Source organism: Prionailurus bengalensis, chromosome D2 (genome assembly GCF_016509475.1).
Source record: "Prionailurus bengalensis isolate Pbe53 chromosome D2, Fcat_Pben_1.1_paternal_pri, whole genome shotgun sequence".
Lineage (NCBI taxonomy): Eukaryota > Metazoa > Chordata > Mammalia > Carnivora > Felidae > Prionailurus > Prionailurus bengalensis.
The window spans coordinates 11,396,469-11,424,303 of record NC_057351.1 but is presented as its reverse complement, the minus strand read 5'-3'; the positions used below and the strand labels follow the sequence as shown (position 1 = coordinate 11,424,303).

At 40.6% G+C, this 27,835-nt stretch overlaps 1 protein-coding gene across 11 annotated transcripts in view; it reads left to right on the top strand.

Moving 5' to 3' along the window:
• Window positions 1-27,835, top strand: part of RYR2 (ryanodine receptor 2) — a 756,924-nt gene that overhangs the window by 312,114 nt on the left and 416,975 nt on the right. For all 11 annotated transcript variants that reach the window (XM_043596215.1, XM_043596214.1, XM_043596207.1 and 8 more), the window contains 4 exons: window positions 1,849-1,927; window positions 4,936-5,048; window positions 13,133-13,232; window positions 13,934-14,030. In XM_043596215.1, the coding sequence (XP_043452150.1) occupies window positions 1,849-1,927; window positions 4,936-5,048; window positions 13,133-13,232; window positions 13,934-14,030 (389 nt within the window). The remainder of the gene's footprint in view (window positions 1-1,848; window positions 1,928-4,935; window positions 5,049-13,132; window positions 13,233-13,933; window positions 14,031-27,835) is intronic.

Genomic DNA, 27,835 nt, shown 5'->3' with positions numbered 1-27,835 from the left:
GATCTCTTGGCTAACACAGCAATATAAGGAATAAAATTTAGGAAAATACTCTAGTAAAGTGGCTGGATACTAGATAAATACATAAATACAACCTATTTGCATACAGCCATCATGCATTAAAACTTCATGGGAAGAATTCTATTCCAGAACTTGGTCAGTCAATCTGGGTTCAGACTCACTTTCTCAAGTGTGCTAGGTACTGTTTTAGGTGCTGGGTATAGTAGTGAATAAGATCATATCCTTGTCCTCATGGAACTTAATGAAAATTTAGTGGAATAATTATATTACCTACCTCATAGTTGCTGTGAATATTATTGGAAGAGAGAATTTATGGTAATATTTATAGTACCCAGTACTGTAATTATTGCAGGATGTAACAGAAGACTTTAATAAGATAAAGGAAGACACTTAATATATTTAGAGCTAAAGTCTGTGAACCTCAGGTATCACCGTGGGCAGCCTTTCTCAAGGTGAAACTCACAGTCCTACACTGGCTCAGAACATTTTTGAGGACCCTCAAAGCAACTTTTCTATAATTTTGGGAGCCAGTGTTTTGTAGACAAAAGGCAGAATTGGAATCTCCATGTTAATTTCATTTTACATCCCCATGGCACTGACTTCCACTTAATGTGCCGGCACATCTGTCCCAATTGATTCACTTCCCGCCTCTTCACAGTTACTGACTCCCAATGAGGTGGGTGGATCCTATTTCACGGAAGGAATTTTCTAGGCTTTGCCTTATTTGTTCGGTAACTCTGAGAGGTCTGGACTTGCTCCATCCCCAGAATCGTCTCTGAGTACTCTTTGCAGGGCTCCTGGTCTTACTGGCAGTGTGCTTGTTACATAGATGATAGTGTATCTTGACCTTATACTACGTTCATCCTTGTGTCCTCATTCTTATACCAGTTTGCAAGATTTCTGAGGTTGGGGTACGGTTCAGGAAGGTGGACTGAAAAATTATGCTAGACTTTATGTTCAAGCATATACAGTTAGGGAAACTTAAGGAGGGGGGGAGATGGAAGGAGATGGAAGGAGATGATGGTGTTGCAAGAGTTCAGTTACTCATAGGGAATCACACACATGTATACACGTGATAGAACCTCACTTCAGGGAGGTGACATGCTGCACACCAAAATGAATTCAGATGAATTTCAGAGAGTGAAAATTTTATTTTATTTAAAAAAAATTTTTTTAATGTTTGTTCGTTCATTCATTCATTCATTCATTCATTCATTCTTTTGAGAGAGAGAAGTAGGGAGACAAGGGCAGGGAGAGAGGGAGACACAGAATCCGAAGCGGGCTCCAGGCTCTGAGCTGTCAGCACAGAGTCCGACGCGGGGCTCGAACCCACGAACCTTGAGATCAGGAGCTGAGCCAAAGTCGGACGCTCAACCGACTGAGCCACCTAGGTTCCCCGAGAGTTAAAATTTCAAAAATGAAACCAGAACTAGAAGATGAGAGTGAATAGTTTTCAAATTTCTGTTTGGGAGAAAGATTTCTGTCAGATCAGGTTGTACTTTTGCTTATGATCATGAATATCACATGAAGGGAGATGTACAAACATATCCCCAGTTATGTGTTTTCTTTTACTGACAGAACACATTTCCTAAGTCTTTTCGTGAGGAGAAAAAGGACTGCTTCTCCCTTAGAGCATTGCTCCTAATGAATGCCATATGAGTGTTGTTTGCCCTCACAATGAAAAATCGGGGCCGTGCACAGAAGCATCCAGATGTGAAGGAGAAGACTGATAGAGCAGAGATAGACTGATGATAGCAAATGACGCGTCAGAATTAAACTCCCACAGGACCGTAAATGTTTAGCAACAACTACTGACTCTGTGTCTTTCAGTACCTGTGCTGTCTGTCCACCTCCCGGTCTTCAACTGATAAACTGGCCTTTGATGTTGGCTTGCAAGAGGACACAACAGGTGAGCGCCTTGGGCCCCATTGAGGCCGTGCTCAGAGAGAGCATGGCAGGGATTGGACTGGGAGAAGTTGTAAGCCGTGGAGATCCATTAGATAAATGTTCTTATGGATGGAGTCAAGAAAAAAACGAATGACTTTCTAAGGAAGATTTTTAGTAGAAGGAGGAAGTGTATATTGTTTCTACTGGTTGGTCGTTCCCCCATAATTAAACATTCTTCTTAGGGATTTGGATACAAATACAATATTTACTACCTTTTAAGTCTAAAAAATGTAGCATGCTTCATGTCAAGATTCCAACAAAAAGGTCAAAAATGAAAGTCTGCCTCATTTCTCCGTCCATAGGGCTACATATCTGTCCAAATACACATATATTTTTATATTTTGAAACAGAAAATGCATACATTAACACAATTTACCCTTGGAGAGAATCAGAGTAGGAGAACATAGACTCTGTTGGTGTTTCTGTTCTCAGTGCTGTGAGGACTTTACGCTTTATATGCCTCTGTACAATTTGATTATCTTATCTTTTACAATGAGCATGCATTAAAAATTAAAAAAAATTAAAATTAAATTAAAAATAAGCCAATTATAACTTTATGGAATTAAATGAAAAATTGGAATGAAAAATAAAAATAAAGACCAAGTAGAAAACAAAGGAAGGAAACAGACCAAGTCTTATTGAGTACTTTCTTTCAGGGGAGGGATCAAGCTATCCCCTCACACCTCTCCCCTTTCCTCCTTTTTAAATAATTCCCCAGGGGCACCTGCATGGCTCAGTCAGTTAAGCCACTGACTCTTGATTTCAGCTCAGGTCATGATCTCACAGTTTGTGGGTTTGAGCCCCACATTGGGCTCTGCGTGGACAGTGTGGAGCCTGCTTAGGATTCTCTTGCTCACTCTCTCTCTCCCCTCTCCCCCTCAAAATAAATAAATAAAATAAATTTTAAAAAATAAAATAAAATACCACCTTCTAAAATTTTCACAGACAACCAGTGGATAAAGATAAATATTCACCAACCTAATTAACTTTTCATAGACCAACACATCACCACGCATGACAGATTCCAGAACCCCAGGCACCAAAACGAGGAATATTACTTTTATTTTTAGAAGCTTGATCATTTCTCTGCATTTTTGCTAGTTTTGAAATGTTTCCTCATTTTAATTTACTTCAGCAACATTGACATGAAAAAGTCTTTAGTTCTGTCTCTCTCAGAAAGGGTCAAAGACATGTACGATCTAGAATTTGTTTTCATACACTGAGATGATTATATAATCGTCAAAACAACAAAATAAGGCAGTCCCTTTGCCAGTGTGTGATCCCTTTATGGTGTACTGTGTTCCCGTAGCTTTTTACATCATCTGAATTGCTGAATTATTATATTTATTGCTTGTTGCCTGCCTGCCTTGTGAGAATTAAACTCACAAGGCAGATAACTTTTCATTCCTTGTTTACTGTGTATCCCCAACTTCTAAAGCAGTGATTCACAGAGTGTGGTTGCTTTATAAACATTTGAGTGAATGAATGAAAAACTCCCTGCAACCCTAAAAATGTGAATTGAGTGAATAAAGATAAAGAACGCTGCAAGGTGACATTCAAGTAAGACTGTGGTCCATATAAGGAAAGCACCTCAGGGCACATGACATGTTGGCTGTAAGAATGCTTAAGAAGTGGTATTTGATGATTAATTTACACATTTATGCAAAGTGAATTTTTATTTAGTGCCTACAATATGCTAGTAGCAGCTGGGGAAACCCCGGTGAACAAAAACACAAAGCCCCTGCTGTTACGGAACTTATTCTGGCATTGGGGAATTGGTGAAGAAGAAAAAATAAGTGTTCTGAAAAATAATAAAGCTGGTCAAAGGGGCAGAATGAGTATGAGATAACAGAGATCACTAAAACCCTACTTCAATTTTGGATAGAACTTAGATTTAGATTCTAAAAGGAACTTTAAACACGTTGAAGGATTGTTTGCTTAAGTTTATATTTTGGCTAATGGGACTGAAGAATGGATTGATGTGTGGCTCAGGAGGCTTATGCTTGACTTGTTCTGGAAGAAATTATTTGAGTTAATGTGTACCCAGATATTTTTAAGATGTATCCTTCTATAGTAGGATTCTCTTATATTTTATCCTTAGATAAGTAGAAACTACCACATTTGAAAATAAAAAATAAGGGGCTCCTGGGTGGCTCAGTTGGTTAAGCATCCAACTTCTGCTCAAGTCCTGATCTCATGATTCGTGAGTTCAAGCCCCACATCGGGCTCTGTGCTGACAGCTCAGGGCTTGCAGCCTGCTTCGGATTCTGTGTCTCCCTCTCTTTCTGTTCCTCCTGTGCTCACTCTGTCTCAACCTCTCTCTCAAAAATAAATATTAAAAATTTTTTTAAAAAGTAAAATAAAAAAGAAAACAAGGCACAGGATAGTAACATTTCAGTGACAACACTTTGCATCTACTTTTAATTAGCATCCCCCCAAAGTACAGAGCTTTTAAAATGCTGTAATGCAACTGTCACATTACAAACACCAAGTCCTTTTGAAAATCATGTGCCAGAAAACTAGAGGTTATTACAGAGAGCAAGGAACATGTGATTATAGAAGGAATGCAGTAAGACCAGCATGATTGGCAGATTTGACCATATGGTAATGTAAATAAATACCTTGTAAGCAATTCTCAGTGTGGGGGGCGGCGGGGTGGGGAGGGAGACACCAAACTTCCCAAAATGTCACAACCGGGTTCCATTGCATTTGACCATGTCTTTACCCTAAGCTAATTTGGCCTCGGTCTTTGGAGTTCCGTGGTCTACCAGATGAACTTGCAGTAAACTGCAAGTGAACTTTCAAACTTCTGAAAGCTGGGTGAGAAGAACCATTTTATTTATTTATCGGGAGACCGACTTGAAGACTTATTTTATGAAAGACTCTTTCATTTTGGAGGCGCTGGCAGACAAAATCGCTTTTAAAATAAGAGGCATCTCTTCGTGTTTCCCCTTTCCAATCATCCTGCAGGTGAGGCTTGTTGGTGGACTATTCATCCTGCCTCCAAGCAGAGGTCGGAAGGAGAAAAGGTGCGCGTTGGAGATGACCTCATCCTAGTCAGTGTGTCCTCTGAGAGGTACCTGGTAAGTGTGGCAGGAGGGGTCGGGTGTTGGGTGTTGGGTCCATGAAGTTTTCACCGTAAACCCAAGACTGCAAATTCCCTAACGAAATTGCTTAGAGACAAGGCTGTATCTCTCTTTGATGAGTTATAAATAACTTTAAGTAAGGGGATAATGTGACCTGTGTGCAAGTGTGGCTTCCTGGGTTTATTTAGACAGGCTTCCCTTGTGCCCTTAGTTTGTGTGTTCATGATACTGACAGCACCTGTTCTCAGGTTATTTTATTAATGACATGCAAATGCAGTTTAATCAGGAATTCAAAATTCCACGGACTTTATTTTGTGCCCACCGAAGGCTGTGTTAAGGGGATTGTGATTACCTATTTTGACATGTACGAAAGCAAATTAGTACATGAGGAACTTGTGCCATGTTGACAAAGGAGAAATAGATGAAATAAAAACCAGTTCCGGTCTCTCATTGACACGGCATGGTTTCAGAGGGTGGGGGTTAGAAATGGGAGTGTGAAAAAAGAAGTTTGTATTGTATCATTGAAGGTGTATTTTATTTTTGTGGCGAGGCCGTTATATATTTAATTTAACTTACTTAGTAAATTGTATTTTTGCTGCACCCAAGTTTTCAGAAGAGTGAAATCAATGGAAGTGTGAAGGATGCCAGTGCAAAGTATTCTTTTTATTTTGAGGTTGAAAAAGGAACGCAACAGAGGCACCTGGCTGGCTTAGTCGGTGCGCCATGTGGCTCTTGATCTTGGGGTTTGTGAGTTCGAGCCCCGCGCTAGCTGTAGGGATTACTTAAATAAATAAATAAATCTTAAAAAAAAAAGTAAGTATAAATTATAAACTTTCCATGAATATTTACATAAAAAACTTCCAAACATCACAGTGGATGATGATAGAAATAAAAATCAGAAATGGAACATTGTAGCAGTTAAGCAGACACTGATTTATAGAAAGTGTATTCCCGCTGCCATAAATGAAAAGAAACTCTTTTTGCGCAGTCGATTTAAGATCAAGAAGGTAGCTGGTGCCCCTTGCTCTGGGAACATGGAAATAGGGTGGGTTTGGGCTGTTGGGAGTCAGATTGTGCTTATCAACACATTTCGTTCCAGTTTTGAGACGTATCTCGGAAGAACGGTTTTGTTTCACTTGCTGTGTGGAAAGAGGTAATGATAAAGACCAGGAAATGATGGAACAGTGATGGTCTAACTCACAGGACTGTTACGTTAAGTGGAACATCTAATGTTGAACAGCCAAAGGGAGGCCTGGAGTGTTTCTCTCCTTTTGTCTCTTGACCAGTGTGGGTGGAAGCGGGCACCATCCATGCTTCTGGGATAATACAGACATGTCAGCTTGTCAAAGAAGCATTTATTAAGCCCTTGCTGTATGCACATGCTGTGTCTGTGAAGGTGCTGTACATCTTGATCAGGAGATAGATCTTTGGAGTTGTAATTTTACTTGGAAACCAGTAGCAGCTAAAAATAATCATTGCATGCTTTTAAATGTATACATATCTTATTTTGATTTGGACATAACTGTGCATGTTTTTGCTGTACAATTTGTACTTCCCACGACATAGCAGAGTTTACCTGGTGGGATGCCATTATTAGGTACTGAAGGAGTAGAAAACTCAGACTCTCACTGGGGACAATGCTTCTAGCATCCTTTCTGCCACTAATTCCCTGAACTCCCTGAATTCTGGCTTTCCCACTAGCAAAATGCTGGTGCTTATATTTAACACAAGTTTACTAGGATGAACCAATCAGATAATGAATGTGAATAAGGTATGATTTCAAAAGCCCTTAGACGAATAGTATCAATAACCATAATGCATGAGGTTCACCTTCTCTTGCCTTTAGAAATAAATCTCATGATAAATGAAATTCACGAATTATTTTCCAGCTACAGTTTAGCCAATTCACCCAGGTTCCTTTTCTGGTATGCTTTTAGCGAGCTACAAACAGTGGTCACCTGGACTGTTCAGATTTCGCTTTTGTTTGGGCACGAAGTCAGTGCTTTTAGTGTTCATCTCTGTGTACCTAGCGTGTCGTAAAAACTGCAGGAAAGACCAAGGGCACACTGCACCTGGTTTCTGCCCTCAAAGCATTAGTGGAAGAAGTGAACCAAATACACAAGGAACTGTAGAAGAGTATTGTAAGGCAGTAAGTATGTGTTACAGTTTGGGTTTTGGGTATAGGGCATAGGGATGGTTAATTATTTCACACTCTTGCTGTCGTTGATTACAAGAATCTGGAGAAAGTGTGATAAGGGTAAATAGTGAGGGAGCAAAAGGATTTTGGAATAGCAGCAGCTGGAATAACCCGTATACTGCACCTAAATAACTAAAAATGGGCTCTGTGTATAAATATCTGTTTATTAGTGTAGGGTCTGGTAAGTATGAGCCTGGGCCAATCATGGAACTTCTTAAAACCCTCACTTTCCTCACCTGCAATATGGTGATAATAAAGAACGTAATTCACAGGGGTGTTAAAAAGATGAAATTCTTTGATCCAAACCAGAGAGTTGCTTAGTGAGTTACTATCACTGTTTACTTGGGAGATTTGTCCTTGTGGAGAATGGCTAACGACGCTGCAGATACTTAACCAGAAGAAGAAGAAGTCGGGAAGGCAGGAGTAAAGGGGGTAATATAGCTGATTTTAAATAGAGGTCTACCGTGGAAAGCCAGGTGCACATTCTGAGAAGTTGCTGATGTGTTTAAAAGTAAATAATTTAATAACTTTGGCTGAAAACACATTCGTTGAAAATACCTACTTAAAATAAACTTTTCCAGCCATTGATTTTATAACTTTCTAGTCATTAGTGCCTGTGGACCTTTGATCTAGTTTTCCTCCACTAACAGAGATGGTTAAGCTGCATTGGGCTTTAGGTACTCTAATAAAGCTTACAACTGCTGGGGTGCTAATGGGTAAAATTGACTTTACATGATTGATTTTCACCCTGTCCTCTGCAGCCGTGCCCCGTGGACAGAAGAGGGCGCTGTGTTGGACACCAAGCAGCCCAGGCTGTGCCCTCTACTCCGTATGTTGCTTCTCTGCACATGATTTCCAAGGAATAAGGGGCCTTATTTCTAGAAATAAGTTGTTGCAAACCGCTCATCCAAATATGGTCTTTTCTCACCTTGCTGTTTCATATTCTCATACGGAATGATACCTTCATCCTCTTTTCAGGATATGCAAGAAGAAAAACAAAATCCCTGTGTCCCTATTGGAACTGTTTACTTTTTTTCTTTTAAGAAGAATTGACAAAGCAGCTTAAATATAAGACAGATACACAACTGAAAATAGAGAAAACATGGCCATGTAGGTAGTGCTGACTGTGAATCTATTTCAAACTGAACAAAGTAAAGCATACACAACAACTTTTATTGGTTTAGAAAGACATCAGATCACCCTGGTACACACAGAAGTCTTCAATCCATGGATTGGATTACTTGCATTGGAAACATTGATTTTTTGATTAATTTTTTCTTAATTAGGTCACCTATAGAAACATACAGATTTTTTAAAGATCCATGAAAATGTTGCCATTGTCTGAAAGTAATTAGGCAAAGCTGAACCCCACAATCTAAAGAGTGGTCGGCAGATGCTTAAATAAGGCATTCTCGGGTTCATAAGAATTTCCCCACCATTCCCCTACCCATCTCTGAATTTCTCATAAGAAGTACAAGGTGTTTTGACTACATAAGAAGTTGCTGAATTTCCTCAAGTTGCATAAAATACTGATAACTAAAAAGGACAGCGATCATAAATCTTTTCAAGCTAATTATTTTGCAGCAACCATTTTTATTTACTTTGAGCCTTTTTTCTCTCTCTCTCTCTGTGGCTCCAATGATGGAATCATAGACTATTCCTTTCGGAAAGAGTGTCTATTCTGTGCCCCTCATTTTTTCTCAGACAGAGAAAATGAAGCCCGAGGGGTAATATGTCTTATGTACTTGTGTTTCCTGTCACTGGATGCTAATGTATCCAGAATGTTGCTCACCAGGACCCAGGTGCCTGACACTTAAGAGAGAAATATTTGTGTTGAATGAATGCATCCCATAAGGGTCGAATTCAGATATTCCTAAAAATTTAGGGGCCATAGACCCCTTTGGTAATCTGATGAAGCTTATTGACCGCTTGTCATCAATATTTTAAAATACATGAAACATATACATAGGATTACAAGGAAAACTAGACGTTGTCTAAGTGGAGTTTTGGTTAAGAACTCCCATAGGGGAGTGTGGGTGGCTCAGTCGGTTAAATGTCCAACTTCAGCTCAGGTCATGATCTCATGGTTTATAGGTTTGAGCCCCATGTTGGGCTCTGTACTGACAGCTCAGAACCTGGAGCCTGCTTCAGATTCTGTGTCTCCCTTGCTCTCTGCCCCTCCCCTACTCAGGCTCTGTCTGTGTCTCTCTCTCTCAAAAATAAGTAAATATTAAAAAAAAAAAAAAGAACTCCCATAAGATGATTTATAATATCCTCTCTTACTTCTGAGATTTTGTGATTCTATCATACAATGTCCTCTTACTCAAAACACCGTTTTGGGGCCAGCAGCCTTGGTTGGCCCCTCCACACTTCCTGGGTTCAAATATGCATGTTTGGACAAGATCCTCAGCTGACTCCTGTGTGTATTCGATCTGAAGAGTCACTAACACAAAGGTCACGGTGACATGAAGGAGCGGAGGAGGCCCCAGGCCCCTCCACTTTTGCTGGTGGGTTGATGCTACTGTAAGCATATAAATTCTAGAATAGTTACATGTTTCAGCCTAAGGCCAACTTTGCTTTCAACCTCTGACAACATCTGTTTTGCTTTAAGGACAACTCGTCTTAGTTTCAGTAATTGCAACTCTTACTGCTTTCTGAATATTTCATCCGACAGGTCTGACGATGTTGTGTGTCTTTAGATTTCCCTTAGCTGTTTAGGCAGCAAAATTAATTAGAGACATCCAGAATAATTATGCCCAGAGAATATTTTCTTGAGAAGAGTGGGCATTATTAAGTAAGTTTATGTGCTGCAATACGACCTTAAGGACATTTTTTGGACTTTATTCAGCAGATTGAAACTTTCATATTTTTATGGTCCTCTCGTATGTATTATTTATCTTTAGGTTTAGATAGGATTTGAAAATTACGTCTTAACCCTCCTCCCCACCCCCATTATTTTTCACTACAGCAGCTCCTTACTATTATTTTTTTAATGCTTATTTTATTTTTGAAAGAGAGAGAGAGAGAGAGACAGAGACAGAGAATGTGGGGGATGGGCAGAGAGAGAGGGAGACACAGAATCTGAAGCGGGCTCCAGGATCTGAGCTATCAGCATAGAGCCCCACACCGGGCTCGAACTCATGAACTGCGAGATCATGACCTGAGCTGAAGTCGGATGCTTAACCTACTGAGCCACCCAGGTGCCCCTAGCACTCCTTAATTTTTTTAAAATTTTTTTAATGTTTATTTATTTTTGACGGGGGGGGGGGTGTATGAGTGGGGGAGGGGCAGAGAGAGAGAGGGAGACACAGAATCTGAAGCAGGTTCCTGGCTCTGAGCTGTCAGCACAGAGCCCGATGCGGGGCTCGAACCCACAGACCATGAGATCATGACCTGAGCTGAAGTTGGATGCTTAACCGACTGAGCCACCCAGGTGCCCCCAGCAGCTCCTTATTGTCTGAAGCATAAGGTGCTCCCATGTTCTGGTACCTGTTTATCTGCTGATCCATTATCTCACTGTATTACTAAGTATATGGTCTCAGCCCCCAACATGGAACTCTCTGCTGTATCCTGTGTTCCCATATGTCTGTCCCTTTGGGTACCCCCGTCTCTGTGTCATAACATTCCCCTTATCAGAGCCTCTTAGAGGAACAAAGAGGTCCAGGCCACTTCCATTTATGAGGTTTCTGGCATATTAAAAATGAAAACCTCCAAACTGGCTTACAAAATGTAAATTGTTTCATAGAAAATGTTGGCATGTTTTAAATATTTACTTTAGCACATTAACCTTACTAATATACATACCCGCATCCGATGTATGTACAAACTTACTCGCAGACAGCATCTCTAAACCCAGAAATGTGAGGCCCAGACCAAGCAGTCCTACTGGCCCCTCACGCTCTCATCCCATGTGGAATGCCTTCTCTCTTGTGCCAGTGCTGTCTGTCCTCAAGGCTCAGTGCAGCGAGCTCTGTTCCGGTTACGTTGGCCAAGGTGCTGTCTCGTTTCAATTCCTGGACCGCTTCAATTACAGTTCACCTAACATTGAAACGTATATTTATTTTACCTTAAAGTATTACCTCAAAATATGCACGTACTTTACCTTCCCTTCCGTGTTACAAGTGTACTTAGGGTACAGCATGTGACCTACTGATATTTAACACAGTGCTTGATACGTAGCGTATTCAGTGAAACGTGATGTGTTGACAGACGACGATAATTTATCATCATATGGTGTGAGCTTTCACTTCAATTCAAATAAAGATATAGGCATTGGTATTTTGAGTCATCTTCTCATGGTTTGGTAAAATCCACATGGATGTGTGTGTGTGTGTGTGTGTGTGTGTGTGTGTGTGCGCGCGCTGTTACTTTGACTCAGGTCATTGAAATGGGAATATTCATAGAGTAACTTCAGATTTTTTTTTTTGTTTGATGCTACTTTGATTTTAAAGGTTTGGGTGACTTCTTCACATTCTTGCTTAGTGAACAATGCTGCTTGATATGAGGTATACAGTTGTGAACCTGTGTCTAATAGCTTATGAGATGGGGAAAGAAAATACACGGAACAGTTACATCACTGTGACTGCTCTGAAGGAAAATATGGCTTCCTTAGTTATGGAAGCAGAGCATGTACGAATTTATCTGTAAGTAGTTAAAGGAGTCTCATATTGGGGAAGAAATTCAATAACGAATGTCCACTGGGATTTGGTGTCCAAAGGACAGGCTGAGGTGACAAGGTTGTAAAAAGGCAGATGGTGAGCCAAGACGAGAAGATCAGAGCAAGTTATTGCTAAGTATGATGCATCGACAGGGAAACTTTGAATCTTGTTGATTGGAAAGATTATTGATAAGATGACCACCTAAGTGTCAAATGTCAAAATTTTCTTTGATTTTGTTCCCAAGAGAAAGATAGTGACTTACCTGTTTTTGCCGGTGACTTGAGAGTCTGTTTAGGATATTCAATGCCCCGTGGAGCACGGGAACGCCCCGTGACTGCTTCGTGATTGTCCTTCATTTAACGAAGAGGGTCAGATTTCTGGGAAAAATTTGGCACAATTAAAGACCTTAAAGGCTTAGGCTGTCATCAGCATTGGAAAAGTGTTGCAGAAACATTACAGGAGTATTGGTGATGTTTACCCGAAATGACTCTAAGGAAAAAGTGGTTGTTCTATGTGTGTTTGAAAATCTAGAATCAGCCAAGTAGTGATCAGTAAAATGAGCAAGGTTACTCATAATTTTGTTTTTCTTTACTAATTATTTGAAAACTCATATATTATGACTCTTCAGTGGGAAATGCGATATTATTTTAGTACATTTCTGTTTTTAAGAAGGGAAATCTGAAATTTGTAGTATCTGAATTTTGGAGGAAATGGAGTGTGCTGGTTAGCTACCTATTAGGAAATATTGCCACTTACTGGCTGCCATATCAAATTGCAGATTAAAGTTCTCCAAGGACCCTGTGAAAGTCCCTTAGAATTTACCTATTTCACCGTCCAAAAACTGTCACAGTGTGATATGTAGAAAACTTAATTATAATTTCGATGGTGAGTGACCGCTCTCTGTCAAGTTTTGTCCATCAGTGAACTGCAAAGCAAAATGGTCTGTTTTAATGCATGAATTGATTTTAGTAGTTTTGTGTGTGTGTTTCTGATTAGTGGCTTCTGTTAGTCACTCTTAGAATGAAGCTCAAAAATACCTAAAGTCAAATAGGAGCTCTAACTTTTTTTTTCCTACTAGTCTCTTAATGCCTGAGTGACAGGATCGAAATAGATGTTCTCAGTGGACATTCCCAAATCGGCAGTGTTAAGTTCGAGCTTCCGGAAGCCCTTACGTAGTAAGACTTTCGAAAAGCCTGAAGAGATGCCCTCTTTTGCCTCTCCCACAGCATTTGTCTTACGGCAATGGCAGCTTACACGTGGATGCCGCTTTCCAGCAGACTCTCTGGAGCGTGGCCCCAATCAGCTCAGGAAGTGAAGCCGCCCAAGGTAAAAACAACAACAACAACAACAACAAAAAACTCCACTTCAATTAGAGGGCTTGTCCTTGATCCATGGTTGACAGTCATCCCTGGAATTGTGATAATGAGCAGATTGTTAATCAGGGCATTTTGTGTCAAAATATTCTGGAATGCAGATACGTGACATTTAAGAATCTTGTTTCGATTGCTGTTTAAAAGTGAAGTTTGTGTTAAGATTGATTTTCTTTTTTTTGTGCTGCCACCTTTCACTTATTTGTGTGTGCTGTATGTGCTTGCTCTCTAGGTGTTGTTTTCTCCAGTGTTTTGGCCTCAGAGTATTGTTCAGTGAGGCTAATAGGGAGGCTTCTCACCTTCCAGGGTTGGGGGGCTTAGAGCCAGACCACGGCAGTGTTTATGCGTCAGGTTAATCTCTGCATCTGTTCTGATCATCCTCGTTTACATAGGTTCAGATCTGAGCCTCTCCATGTTTGTATGCGGAACGGAGGCTTTTCTGGGATCGAGGTCATGTTTTCTAGCAGGAACATCACGGACAGTGGGACTTGGGAACCCTGCGCTCAGAGGCGGCAGGCAGATTTTGGCTAGATACTTAAGCCTCACTGAACTTCTGTTTCTCTGTCTGTGCAAATAGAAGATTGGACCAGATGATCTGCCTGGCTATCGGCATCTGACCACGACAGTTCAAATGTGCCTGAATTTCAATCCTTACAGGGTATCTAATTGGTGGTGACGTCCTCAGGTTGTTGCATGGACACATGGATGAATGCCTCACTGTCCCTTCGGGAGAACACGGTGAAGAGCAGCGGAGGTTGGTACCAAGCTGGTGTATCTGAGTCTTGCCTTGATGCAATTTTTATTTTTTAATTTATTATTTTAAAAAGTTTTTTTTTAACATTTATTTATTTTTGAGAGACAGAGTGAGACAGAACACAAGCAAGGAAGGGGCAAAGAAATGGGACATAGAATCCGAAGCAGGTTGTAGACTCTGAGCTGTCAGCACAGAGCCTGATGGGGGGCTTGAACTTACAAACCATGAGATCATGACCTGAGCTGAAGTTGGACGCTCAACCGACTGAGCCGCCCAGGCGCCCCCTTGTACAGTTTTCAAATTAAGACCCTTCGCTTAATAGAAAATGGGCCACTAACACTCCTCTGTCCACTGAAGCAATCCATGTGTTGGCCTCTATAGAAGTTTTTTTCTTATGTTTTATTTTTTATTACCTATTGGTAGAATTGCTGAAAATTTTGATATAAATAAAACATGGTCAGAAGTATGGACTAAAATACACTGAGTGGGAGGAGTGAACACATTAAACTACTTAAAGCTTCATTACGTGTTCCTTACTTTTGATTTCTTTCTGGCATGTTTAGTCTCAAATTCAGTTTTAAAGTCAGAGTTCTCAAATTGCACAAAAGTTTGGGACCTTTTCCTATTACTTCCCACTTACTGACATACATGATAAAATCGACCACTCTCCCTAATATTTTATGTGATTATAACACCTCTCTGATGGTAATATTTGTTGGTACTGGGCTGAGACTGAAGTCCTCTGGGGAGTCACTGGGGAAAGTGCATAAATAATCCAAAACCATAGAATATTTAGGATGGTTTGAATGTCGTGCTTTGCTTTATGAATTAATGGATCCATAGTGAGTTGAACACACATTTATGAGAGTACTATGAGAGAAGACGTTGTGTGGATGGTTTATTATGTGTTTTTAAGTCTTTGGACATTTCTCATAATATGAACCTATATAGTGAGGCGACTATTATTTAATACATGTTCAGTTTTGTAACTTTGATATAGAGAACATTTAGAAAGTTAACACTCACTTTTTCTTTTTAGTTTATTTATTGGGAAAGAGAGAGAGGGGTGGGGAGGGAGAGAGAGCAACTTGGGGAGGGGCAGAGAGAAAGAGAATCCCAAGCAGGCTGCCCAAAGCTGGTGCAGAGCCCTACACAGGGCTCGATCCCACCATCCACAAGATCATGACCTGAGCCGAAATCGAGAGTCAGATGCTCAACCAACTGAGGCACCCAGGCACGCTGAAAGTTAATACTCATTTAACTAGCTGTTTAACCTTGGGAGAAGTCACTTTGAGGCCTCGGTTGTAGTTGTACCTCTCTTACCAGGAAGACCTGGCTTATGGTGAAGAGTGGCATGCACAGCCTGGAAAATTCCCTAAATGAAAAATGCCACTGGTAGTAAGTTGGGAAGAAGATGTTGATGGTGTTGATAGGGTTTGTCTACAAGATGAGAGGGAATTCAAAAGGCACTTGGTTTGAGGAATTAATTCCAAACAGAAGAAAACACAGAAGACTCAAAGGGATGTATTGTGGAAATAGCTGCTCTTCCAGAGTGACCGGGAGCAGGATGGAATCGGAGGTACAGACCAGACAAGAGAGAGCAGTGTGGTCAGCTTTTGAAGGATCCTTGGTATCATTACCATGGGCTCGTTTTTACTCTGAGGTAGTTAGGAAGGAGGGTGGGGTGGGGGTGAAATGGTCAGGTCTCTTGTAAAGGAATAGTAGGTCTTAACGGGCAGGAGAAGGTTGGGTCACCCATGAGGAGAGTCCAAATCAGGGAAACCAGGAGAAGGCTGTTGTAGGCACTCGTGCAAGAGGAAGGGAGAAGCTTTACCTGGAGGGTGGCCATCAGAATGGAGAGCTCTATCTGGAACAGAGACATTTTAGGTCACGTTGACTGGTTTAGAGATAAACCAGTGTGGAGCATGAGGGAGTGTATCTGATCCAGGGTGTCCTGCTGTTTCTGGCTGGAGTAAAGAGAGATGGTGGTAAAGATTATTAGGAGACATTCAGTTTTCATAGTAAGGCTTGAGTAAAGTTTGGATACTGGTAACTACAGAGGGTCCGTGGGACATTAAGCAGGAAGTTGGAATTTTTGAGTCATTTACTTAGAGCTTGACCTGAATGTAAAGTCCAAGTGCCCAGGGGATAGTTGAAGGAATGAGGGTCCTACATAGGGAGGGCAGAGCTGGAATTAGGGGGATGTGTTGATCAGTTTGGGGCATTGCTTTAAAAAGGCCGCAAAGCCTTGGAATAGGCCTCTCCTCCAGAGAGGAGGCCAAGGATGGTATCCCAGAGCACGCTGACATTTGGGATGTGGACAGACAAAGAAGAGTCTGCATGGTAGCCAGGTAGAGAACCAGGGAGGCTAGTCATGGAAGCCAAGGGAAGATTGGGAGGCAGGTGTGTTAAATGCGGTGATATGTTTATATAAACTTAGGAGCAAAAAGAGGTCCTGTCCTAGTCATTGGGGAATTTATTCTCTGATTTGTTAAAGGAAGCACTTAGAGCAAGTGATGCTTCTTAGAGCCCTTCTATTGTTTCTACAGACACGAGAGATTGGTAGTTAAGCCTCTGGAGCTACACACACCTGGGTTTGGGCCTCACCTCTGCCACTTCCTAATTGGGTGACTTGTGCAGGTGACTTAATTTCTTTAAGAATTGCTTTTCTCCACTGTGAAATGCAGCTTAAGTATGAGCTGGGAAGATTCAGTGGGACAATGCGTGGAAAATACTTGATGCGCAATAAGAGATCAGCAGATTTCGCTGTCGCTGTCATTATTATTTAGATGGAAGAGCAGGATTTAGTCAGATATGGGAGAATCTGAGGGACCCTGGGCATGTGGATGAAAGCTTACTAGAGCATAGGCTTTGGAAGAAGCGAGGCTAAACTATATCGAGAAAAATCCTCTGTTCTTTGAATTGAATGGAGTAGGTGTGGGTGAGGAAGGACTCCTGATTCTTGCTAAGGTTCAGAAGCCAGAAATGGATGAGCAGAGTTTTTGTTTGAATAGTTGAATATTTTCATCCTCCGATGAGAATATTCAGTGGCAGAGAGACCCCAGAGTTCCTCAGCTAAGCTCACTGGCAATGACTACAGTTTTCCAGTTCTCCTGGACACTAGAGAACCTGTAGGTTAAATAGGTGTGTGTTTGTTTTTTTATTTAAGTTTATTTATTTATTTGAGAGAGACTGAGACAGCACAATGGGGGAGGGGCAGAGAGTGGGAGACAGAATCTGAAGCAGGCTCCAGGCCCCGAGCCGTCAGCACAGAGCCCGACGCGGGGCTCGAACTCACAAACCGCGAGATCATGACCTGAGCCAAAGTCGGCCGCTCAACGGACTGAGCCACCCACGCGCCCCTAAATAGGTGTTTTCTTGAGCGGGGCATTTATAGGGTGGGTTTTCTACTGATTGTGTAGGTAGCTGGTTATTACTGCAGGGAAAACTAGCGGGCATTTCAAAGATATTTTATTATTGTTCTGGATCTGCTGTCCCATTGCATACATGTTGACATCTGTCCTTTCTCATATCATTCTTGAGTTAATGTTGTTAATGTCTGTGTCAAATTACTCTCAATATGTATTCAGTTCAGCAAATCACTGCTCTTTCTAGGGAGTGATGTCAGTAAGAACACATCCGTTTGTGCCCTGTGCACAGTATGTTTATGCGGGTGAAATTAGATTTAAAGAGATGTCAGATCATGGCTTGAGGGAGAAAATGAGTCAGAAATAGGCAGCAACAACCTAAGGGGTGTTGCTTAAGGAAGGATAGTTAGACTTGTCTTGATGAAATAGTGAGATTGGGCATTTAGTTGCATGTCACAAGAAAAATGATTTCTTAAATTTTACATTCGCACTGCACTCAAGTCTTGTTACTATCATTGTGTCGAAATGTCTTTATCCCCCTTTGTTCTGACCCGGAGTCATTTCAGTCTCTTCAGTGACCCAGGGGGCGGGGGGCGGGGGGCAAAGGGCAACTCAGTCTGGAGACAGTAGCTCTTTAATTGATTTGAATCTCTGCTGGGGGAGAAACGCATCATGATAACCGAAGAATATATATTTTGATTCGCTTAAAAAAAAAGAAGTGGAAATAATTTGATTTTTGGACAGCCACTTGAAACCTGGAGGAATTCTAGGGAAATATGTGAAAGAATTCTTTTACCTCACAGCTCTGTGCCATACTTGTGATCTGCTTACGCTCAGTACTCGCGTCACGTTGTGAAAGTCAAAGAACTAAGGTCAAACCAGATTTGTCATAAGAAGTGGAAGTAAGGAGATGGCCAGAAGCGACATTTACTTTCGAGTAATTTAGGAACGCGTCGGTCATCAGTGCCTTGTTCCCGAATGGATACGTCGTCCTGCCTGTGCCCCAATCCGTTGACGGTTGTTGAATAGACACAGCTATAATTATAGCAATTGAACATGCAGTTTGGGGATGGGTTCTGTAATACCAGAGACCAATGGAGTTATCTTTAGTTTCCTCTTCACATTTAGGCTTGTATGTGGAAGTAATTACCTAGGCATTCTCATGAGGGTATTAATAAAAACTCTTAGAACGAAGAGCAGACAGTGGCCCATACAGTTAAGTGGAACTGAATGGTGGACTGAGCTCCTACTCAAGCTAAACTAAATTCATAGGTTTTCTTCATTCTTCTTGCTCATCTTATGTTTATGGATTGAATTCTGACATTACTCATGAAATATAGCATCACGATAGTTTTATTTTAAATTTCTTTAAAAAAGATTGTTTTGTTTATTTTTTGAGAGAGAGAGAGAGTGTGTGTGTGTGAGTGAGGGAAGGGCAGGGAGAGAGGGAGACACAGAACCCGAAGCAGGCTCCAGGCTCCAAGCTGTCAGTACAGAGCCTGACTCAGGGCTTGAACTCATGAACCCTGAGATCATAACCTGAGCCCAAGTTGGGGGCTTAACCGACTGAGCCACCTAGGTGCCCCTTAAATTTCTTGAGATTTTTCCAGGAAGACCCTGTGGTTCTAAAGTCACAGGTATGCGAGTTGTCTAAATAACAGTAAAAATATAATCTATAGAGGTTGTGAGCATTTGGGCCAAAGGGGGATACTTTGAGTATCAGCTTTAAATTGTAATTTTTTAGTTCTGACCCAGACTCTTTAGATAGTGAGAATATATTAAGGAGAGACGGGGATTTGTCAGAGCAATATCGTGTTTTAATTATTTACTTAAAAATAAGCTTTCATTCTGGAAGCTTGAAATCTGATTATCAGTTTTCATTTTGAGCATGACATATTTTACATGGGGAGTATTTTCTGTCCTAGATTCTATCACTGGATTGCATCCTATTCAGTCCATTTTTATGTGAAGTGTAATAAAATATCAGCGAAGGCATTTCCTTTATGTGCACATACACTTACTTATGCATGAAATACGCACAATCTGAATTAAGTATGCCATACTTTGAAGTATTCTAATACTTAAATTCTTAATTCTTAATACTTAATACTTAATACTTAATTCTAATTTTAGAATTTTCTTTGAGTTTTATTTACTTTGAGAGAGAGAGAGAGAGAGAGCATGAGCACAGGAGGGGCAGAGAGAGGGAGAGAGAGAGTCCCGAGTAGGCTCCACACTGTCATTGCAGAGCCCAACATGGGGCTCTGACTCCTAGACCATGAGATCATGACCTGAGCTGAAATCAGGAGTCAGACGCTGACTGAGCCACCCACGTGCTTAAGTTAGTGAATTTTAAAGTGGAAAAATTGGGGGAATATTATTGGGAATTATTATTTGGGATCTCTGACTTGGATACCGGTTATTAGAGGAACGTTTTTTGAAAAGCACCATTTGTATGTTAAAACCGGTTATGCTGTGTCGTTCATGGGTAGTTTTATTCATTCAGTAACGATTTGTGGAATGACTATCATGTTCTGGGTGCTGGGGTTATAGCAGTGTATAAAAAGATGCGATGTCTCTTTTCTCAAGGAGGTTACATTCTAGTGGGGATATGAGGCAACGAAACCATAAATGCACTTATTTCTAAATGCACCCACATACGCATACACCCACAGATAATATAAAAGGTGATGAGAAGGGCTTTGGAGAAAAATAAAGGAGACAAAGGAGCGGAGAGGGTTTGTGTTTGTGTGTGTGTTCGAGGGAGGGAGAGAGGGAAGAAGGGCGGGAGAGAGGGAGAGAGGGAGAGAGTGGGAGGGAGAGCTTGATCCGCAGAGAGAGGTGGTTCTGTTTCTGTTTTATCAGGCATTACTGTTGCGTATGCTTGCTCTGTCTTCCTACTTGCCAGTGGAGGACAATTAAGTTATTGTTTCTGACAGTATCTGGAAATAAATGCTGCATTTGCTTTCCAGCATGTGACTCAGCAGGCAAAAGCTGTGCCATATGTATGCATGACAATATTTTTTGCCTCCTTGCCCCTTTTGTGATATTTTGGTGATTTAATGAGCTTTAGTTGTAAATAATTGATAAGAAGTGAGATGGGTTCGATACCGTGAATTAAGTGTCTCGCAGTCTGGTTTGGAAAGAGATGCATGGTTTATGTCTGTGTACACAATCGGATGACTAATATCCTTGCCGGGTTGGTACGCCCTCGGTCACCACCTCGGAGGAAGCTTATAAAGCTGCCTTCTGTGCTCCTAAATGTTCAAAGAGATAAAGTTATCTGATGAGGGCTTCTCAGGCACCTGTTCCCCTTCACGACCCGTATGTACCTTGGCAGCCTGGCTATGGGAGCTGGATGGCTTTGCTAAGCAGTTTTGATGAAAGAGTAAACACATATCGGGAGAGCTATTTTCTCTTCTGTGCCTCTTCTCCCTTGAGAGAGGTTCACTCTTTTCCCCAAATTTAAACTCCCTGCAGACTGCAGACAGCACAGGGCCTTATTTCAGCCTGCCCTCATTTAGCAGCCTGACTCGGTCTATAACCCACATGCTCAAGGAATGACGGGGCTAGAATGCACTATTTGAAAAAGTATAGGTCTTGAAGGCAAAAGATTAAAAATATTCACAGGAATTGAAACGATTGGATTTCAGGAAAAATTAAAAACAACAACAACAATAATTGAAGTGTTCTATACACTTAAGTGAATTAAAAAAGAGACAATAGAATTAAAAAAAATCAACATTAAAAAAGAAATATCCTCAGGGGTGCCTGGGTGACTCAGTGGGTTAAGCATCTGACTTTGGCTCAGGTCATGAGTTCGAGCCCTGCATCGGGCTCTGTGCTGACAGCTCAGAGCCTGGAGCCTGCTTCGGATTCTGTGTCTCCCTCTCTCTCTGCCCCTCCTCTGCTCATGCTGTCTCAAAAATAAATTAAACAAAACATTAAAAAAATACTCCAGTTAAAGAAATTGTGGTTTATATACACAATGGAGTACTACATGGCAATGAGAACAAAATATGGCCCTTTGTAGCAACGTGGATGGAACTGGAGAGTGTGATGCTAAGTGAAATAAGCCGTACAGAGCAAGACAGATACCGTATGTTTTCACTCTTATGTGGATCCTGAGAAACTTAACAGAAACCCATGGAGGAGGGGAAGAAAAAAAAAAAAAAGAGGTTAGAGTGCAAGAGAGCCAAAGCATAAGAGACTCTTAAAAACTGAGAACAAACTGAAGGTTGATGGGGGGGTGGGAGGGAGGGGAGGGTGGGTGATGGGTATTGAGGAGGGCACCTGTTGGGACGAGCACTGGGTGTTGTATGGAAACCAATTTGACAACAAATTTCATATATTGAAAAAATAAAAATAAAAAAATACTCCAGTTATTTTCTCGATGAAATTCAAGACGATTTTTCACTTGGCCCTGTTTTGTTTCTTCACTTAATCTGAATGTTAGCAGTATCTTTCAAGAAAAAAAGAAAGAAAGAAGGAAAGAAAGGAAAGCTTCTCCTTTTTCACTTCCAGATGACTTTGTGGTTGTATTTTGGGTGGAGTGAAAGGTAAGAGCAGCGACATATTTTTGCTGTTTTCCTGCTCTAGTCCTATTTACATGCTTCTCTATAGTATCTATGCTGTTTTTAATTTGCGGTGATTCATGTGCATTTATTCTGATGTATCCTCTCAAAACATCCCTGTTTTCTCTTGGACAGCAACTTGAATAGACATATCGTCACAGACTCAGCCCCCAAGTGGAGACATAATGTTACTCTCAACACCGGGTAGATGTGTACTTCTTGAGGTCACTGTTGCTGTGTAGACACTTTTGGCAGTTTGCTTTAGCACCTGCGGCCGAGGCAAACGCCCTCATAGGCATGGAGGAGACTGCAGCCAACGCCCAAATTCTACTGTGAAAAATGCGTAAACTCCAACACTTAGGATTTTATTCTGAAATCACCTTTTAATCCTGGGCCTGCTTTTCAGTCCCTTCCACTCAATGCCATGAATGCTTATTAAGGGACTTGTATGTTGTTGGCATTTGAATGAGAGCCAGCCTGTGTCTTTAAGGAATTCACTGTCTGGTGAGATCTCAATACTACATTCAGGAAGAAGTGAGTGTTAATCTGGGAAAGGCCAACACAGTCTTTTAAAAAATTGCATCGTAGAAAGCATCTCTTACCATTCTGCCCTTGGAGGAAGGTTAGCAGTCTTCCTCAAGGAAGGAAGGAATCTCTCTCCATCTCTGATTTTGAAGCAATAAGCTTGTTAGCCTGTACGAGCTAGTCAAACATTCTTCTCTTTGCACTAATCGGTTTGAATCTGCTATTCGGTATCAACTGTCAGTAGAAGCTCTGTGTGAGTAATTTTTTGGTGAACCTAATTATTTTGCAGAGGATTCATAGAAGAAGCCTCAGTCTCCAGGGTCTGGTAATACATTAACACAGCTGAACTTAATTTGGTTGAGGCCATGCTGGTGGTGGGACTGTCTTTAACTGCCCCATACAAATAATGACGCTCGTCACATACTGCCATTTATTATCTTTATTGGCGATCGGTGTCTCCTATTGTTCGTCTCTTCTATTTACTTTTCAGCCAGGGTAGCATCCTGCATTCTTGTACACCTTTTAGATAGTGCCATGTATGTGGGCATCTGCACACAAATGCTTATTCTTTTGCATTTGTGAAAGAAATAAATGGAGAAAAAACAAGTCGTGTGCTTTGGGTTGTTTAAGGAGAGCAGTGGGGTGCCTGCATTGACTCCCACTCTGGCTAACTCAGCAGGGTCAGAGGTCCCCCACTTGTGTTATTTTGGTGACTCTTGAAAGACTGTTACCTGCTTTGCTTTGGGGAGGGGAAGAAAAGGTGTCTTAACTAAACCAGCTTGCCAACCTGAATGAGCAGAATACTGTTTCGGGGCCTGGGAGTCCCACATCCTTGGCTCAGTCTTCTCTACCGGAAGCACCTTGACTTCAAATCAGTCCATGGAAGGGGTCCCCGTTCTTGTAGCGGGCATCTGAGCCTTGAAAACCATGATTTTCAAAACATAATTGGGTGGTTGTGGGTATCTTTGACAATCTGATGCACATTACAGATTCTTCCTAGAAAATTCACACACTTGCCAATGTGGAAAGATTTTGTCTGTGGGGTGATTTCTGTGATGTTAATTTTTTTTTGAAGTATGTTCCCTTATTCTTCCCCACATAAGCAATCAGTGGTGCCTGTGTTTTTTTTCCCCCAAAGGGGAGGTTTGTGACTTCCCAGAAAGCTTAAGCTTTGTACAAGGCACTTCGCTTTCTGACTTGTATTCCCTAAAGACTAAGTTCAAGGAAGTTGTTGTGCTTTAGTGTCTTAGAAGGGAGAGAGATTGTTTCTGAAAGAAAAGAAAATGAGAAGGGATTTTTCAACTTAAAAGACATTTGGATGAAGCAAATGGATGCCCAAGGGGGAATAATAATAATAATAATAATAATAATAAATAGCCTTGGCCCAAACCTCACACTTGACACAAAAAAAGAACTCCAAGTGGATCAAAGACAGAAATGTAAGACATAAAACCATGAAACTTTCAGAAAAAATAGAAAAAAAATCTTGAGGATCATGGACTTTTAAAAGTTAACATTGAAACCACAACTTCATGAAAAGAAAACATTGATAAACTGGACCTCATCGAAATGAGAAACTTTGTGTTCGTTCTATAAATGCCCATGTGGAGAAGATGAAAAGACACGTTCTAGAGGGGCAGAAAATATTGGCAGGTCCTAATTCCAATGAAGGACTAACATCTAAAAATACATAAAGAACTCTCAAAGCTTGGCAGTAAAAAACAAAAAAACAACAACAACAAAACAACGTCATTAAAAAATGGGCAAAATACAAGAGCTGCTATTTCACGAAGAGGGCATATAGATTGCAAGTAAGCTCATGAGAAAATGTATAGCATCATTAGTCATTGTGGTAAATGACTAATAATCATTAGGCATCATCAATATACAGATTGACCAAAACCAACAAAAATATTGATAGCCAAGTGCTGGTGAGGATGCAGAGAAACTGAACCACTCATAAATGGCTTGCAGAGTGGTACCCCTATTCTGGAAAACATTTTGACACTTGCTTTAAAAACTAAGCATACACTACCACGTGACCTAGCAATTTGACCCCTGGGAGTTTATCCCAAAGAAATGAAAACTGTATTCACACACACACACACACACACACACACACACACACACGTGTGTGTATATATACACATATATATGTGTATATATATGTATGTATGTACACATATATATATATTTACATACAGTATTGTGTATAAATGTAATATACAGAAATATTTAGTGTGAAGTAGCTTTTTTGTAACAGCCAAAAACTGGAATCACCCCAAATGTCCTTCAGCTCATGAATTACTGAACCATCAGTGGTATAACCATAGCAGAGAATATTACTCAGCAATTAAGAGCAGTGCCCTGTCAATATAGCAACTTGCATGAATCTTCAGGCAATTATGCTGAGTGAAAAATATCAATCCAAGCATCTTACATACTCTAAGATTCCATTTTTATAACATTTTTGAAATGTTGAAGCTTAGAAATGGAAGGGAGTGGTTGTCCAGAGTTAGGGAAGCGAGAGTGGGGAGAGAGAAGGAAGAGCATGTAGTTACAAAACGGAATATGAGGATTCTTTGTGGCACAGGACCTTCCCACTGATGAGGATCAGGAACTAACACAAATGACAACATGGTGTAGAATGTAATAAAAGCAGAACTGGGTAAATATAAGATTGGGGATTGTATCAAAGCCAATATATATATATTTTAAAATTTTTTAATGTTTATTTTTGAGAAAGAAAGAGACAGAGCGTGAGCTGGGGAGGGGGAGAAGAAGGAGACACAGAATCTGAAGCAGGCTCCAGGCTCCGAGCTGTCAGCACAGAGCCCGATGTGGGGCTCAAACTCACGAATGTTGAGATCATGAGATCATGAGCTGAAGTCAGACGCTTAACCAGTGGAGCCACCCCGGCACCCCTCAAAGCCAATATTCTTGATGAGAGACTTCTATATTTTTAAAAACATTATTGTTAGGAGAAACTAGACAAGTTCAAGAACAAAATGTTCAGAAATACTTTTCTCTATTCTTTCAACGGCATGTGAATCTACAGTTATCTTCCAGCAAAGTTTTTTTCACCCATCCCCTCATCCATATCCCGTCTGGCAAGCACCAATTTGTTCTCTGTATTTAAGAGTCAGTCTTGTGTGTGTGTGTGTGTGTGTGTGTGTGTGTGTGTGTGTGTGTGTGTGTCTTTGTTCATTTGTTTTGTTTCTTAAAGTGTGTGTGTTTGTCTCTCTTTTCTTTGTTCATTTGTTTTGTTTCTTAAAGTCTATACGAGTGAAATCATATGGTATTTGTTTTTCTCTGACTGACTTATTTCTCTTAGCATAAAACACTCTATCCATCACATGGTTAGAAATGACAAGATTTCTTTTTTAAGGTTGAGTAAGATTCCATTGTGTATATGTATCGCATCTTTATTCATTCATCTGTGGATGAACAATCACAGATGCTTCAGGATCTTGGCTATCATAAATAATCCTGCAATAAACAGAGAGGTACATATATCAGTTCAAATTATATTTTGGGTTTTTTTTTTTTTTGTAAATACCAAGTAGTGGAATTACTGGACCATATGATAATTTTATTTTTAACTTCTTGAGGCACCTTCATACTGTTTTCTACAGTTACTGAATCAGTTTGCAACATCACACAAGGGTTCCTTTTACCCTGTATCCTCACCAACACTTGTCATTTCTTGTCTTTTTTGGTTCTAGCCCTTCTGACAGGTGTATGGTGATATGTGATTGTGGTCTTGATTTGCATTCCCATGCTGATGAGTGATGTTGAGCATCTTTTCATGTGTCTGTTGGCCATTTGTATATTGTCTTCGGAAAAATATGTGTTTACTTCCTCTGCCTATTTTTTAATTGGATTGTTTGTGGTTTTTTTGGTGTTGAGTTGTACAAGTTCTTTAAATATTTTAGATAGTAACCCCTTATCAGATATATCATTTGCAAATATCTTTTCCCATTTAGTAGGTTGCCTTTGTCATTTTGTTGATGATTCCTTTCACCGTGTGAAAGGTTTTTATTTTGATATAGACCCAATAGTTTAATTTTACTTTGGCTTCCCTTGCCTTAGGAGACATATGTAGAAAAATGTTTCTTTGGTTGGTGTCAATGAAATTACTGCCTATGTTTTCTTCTAGGATTTTGATGGTTTCAGGTCTTAGATTTATGGCTTTTTAAAATTTTTTTTTCAAGTTTATTTATTTATTTTGAGAGAGACAGAGACAGCATGAGTAGGGGAGGGGCAGAGAGAGAGGGAAAGGGAGAGACAGAATCTTAAGCAGGCTCCACACCATCAGTGCACAGCCCGATGTGGGGCTCGAACTCATGAAACCGTGAGATCATGATCTGAACTGAAACTGAGGGTCAGATGCTTAACTGACTGAGCCACCCAGGTGCCCCTTACATTTATGTCTTTATTCCATTTTGAGTTTGCTTTTGTGTATGGTATAAGAAAGTGGTCTAGTTTCATTCTTCTGCATGTTGTTGTCCCATTTTTCCAGCAGCATTTGTTAAAGAGACTGTATTTTTCCCATTGGATATTCTTTTCTGCTTTGTCACAGATTAATTGACCATATAATTGCAGGATCATTTCTGGGTTTTTTATTGTTTTGTTGATCGATGGGTTTGTTTTTGTGCCAGTACCATACTGTTTTGATTACTACAGCATTGTGATGTAACTTGAAATCTGGGATTGTGATACCTCCAGCTTTGTTCTTTTTCCAGATTGCTTTGGCTATTCAGGGTCGTTTGTGGTTCCATACACATTTTAGGATGGTTTGTTCTTGTTCTGTGTTGGTGTTTTTTTTTTTTTTAATTTTTTTTTTTAACGTTTATTTATTTTTGAGACAGGGAGAGACAGAGCATGAACGGGGGAGGGTCACAGAGAGAGGGAGACACAGAATCTGAAACAGGCTCCAGGCTCTGAGCTGTCAGCACAGAGCCTGACGCGGGGCTCGAACTCACGGACCGTGAGATTATGACCTGAGCTGAAGCCGGACGCTTAACTGACTGAGCCACCCAGGCGCCCCTGTGTTGGTGTTTTGATAGCAATTGCATTGAGTCTGTAGATTGCTTTGGGTAGTGTGGGCATTTTAACAATATTTGTTCTCCTAGTCCATGAGGATGGAATATCTTTCCATTTGTCTGTGTCATCATAAATTGCTATCATCATTGTTTTATTGTTTTCAGAGTATAATTCTTTCACTCTTTTGGTATTTTATTATTTTTGGTATGATTTAAAAATTTTTTTAATGTTTACTTACTTTTGAGAGAGAGGGAGACAGAGCACAAGTTGGGGGGCAGTGCAGAGAGAGAGA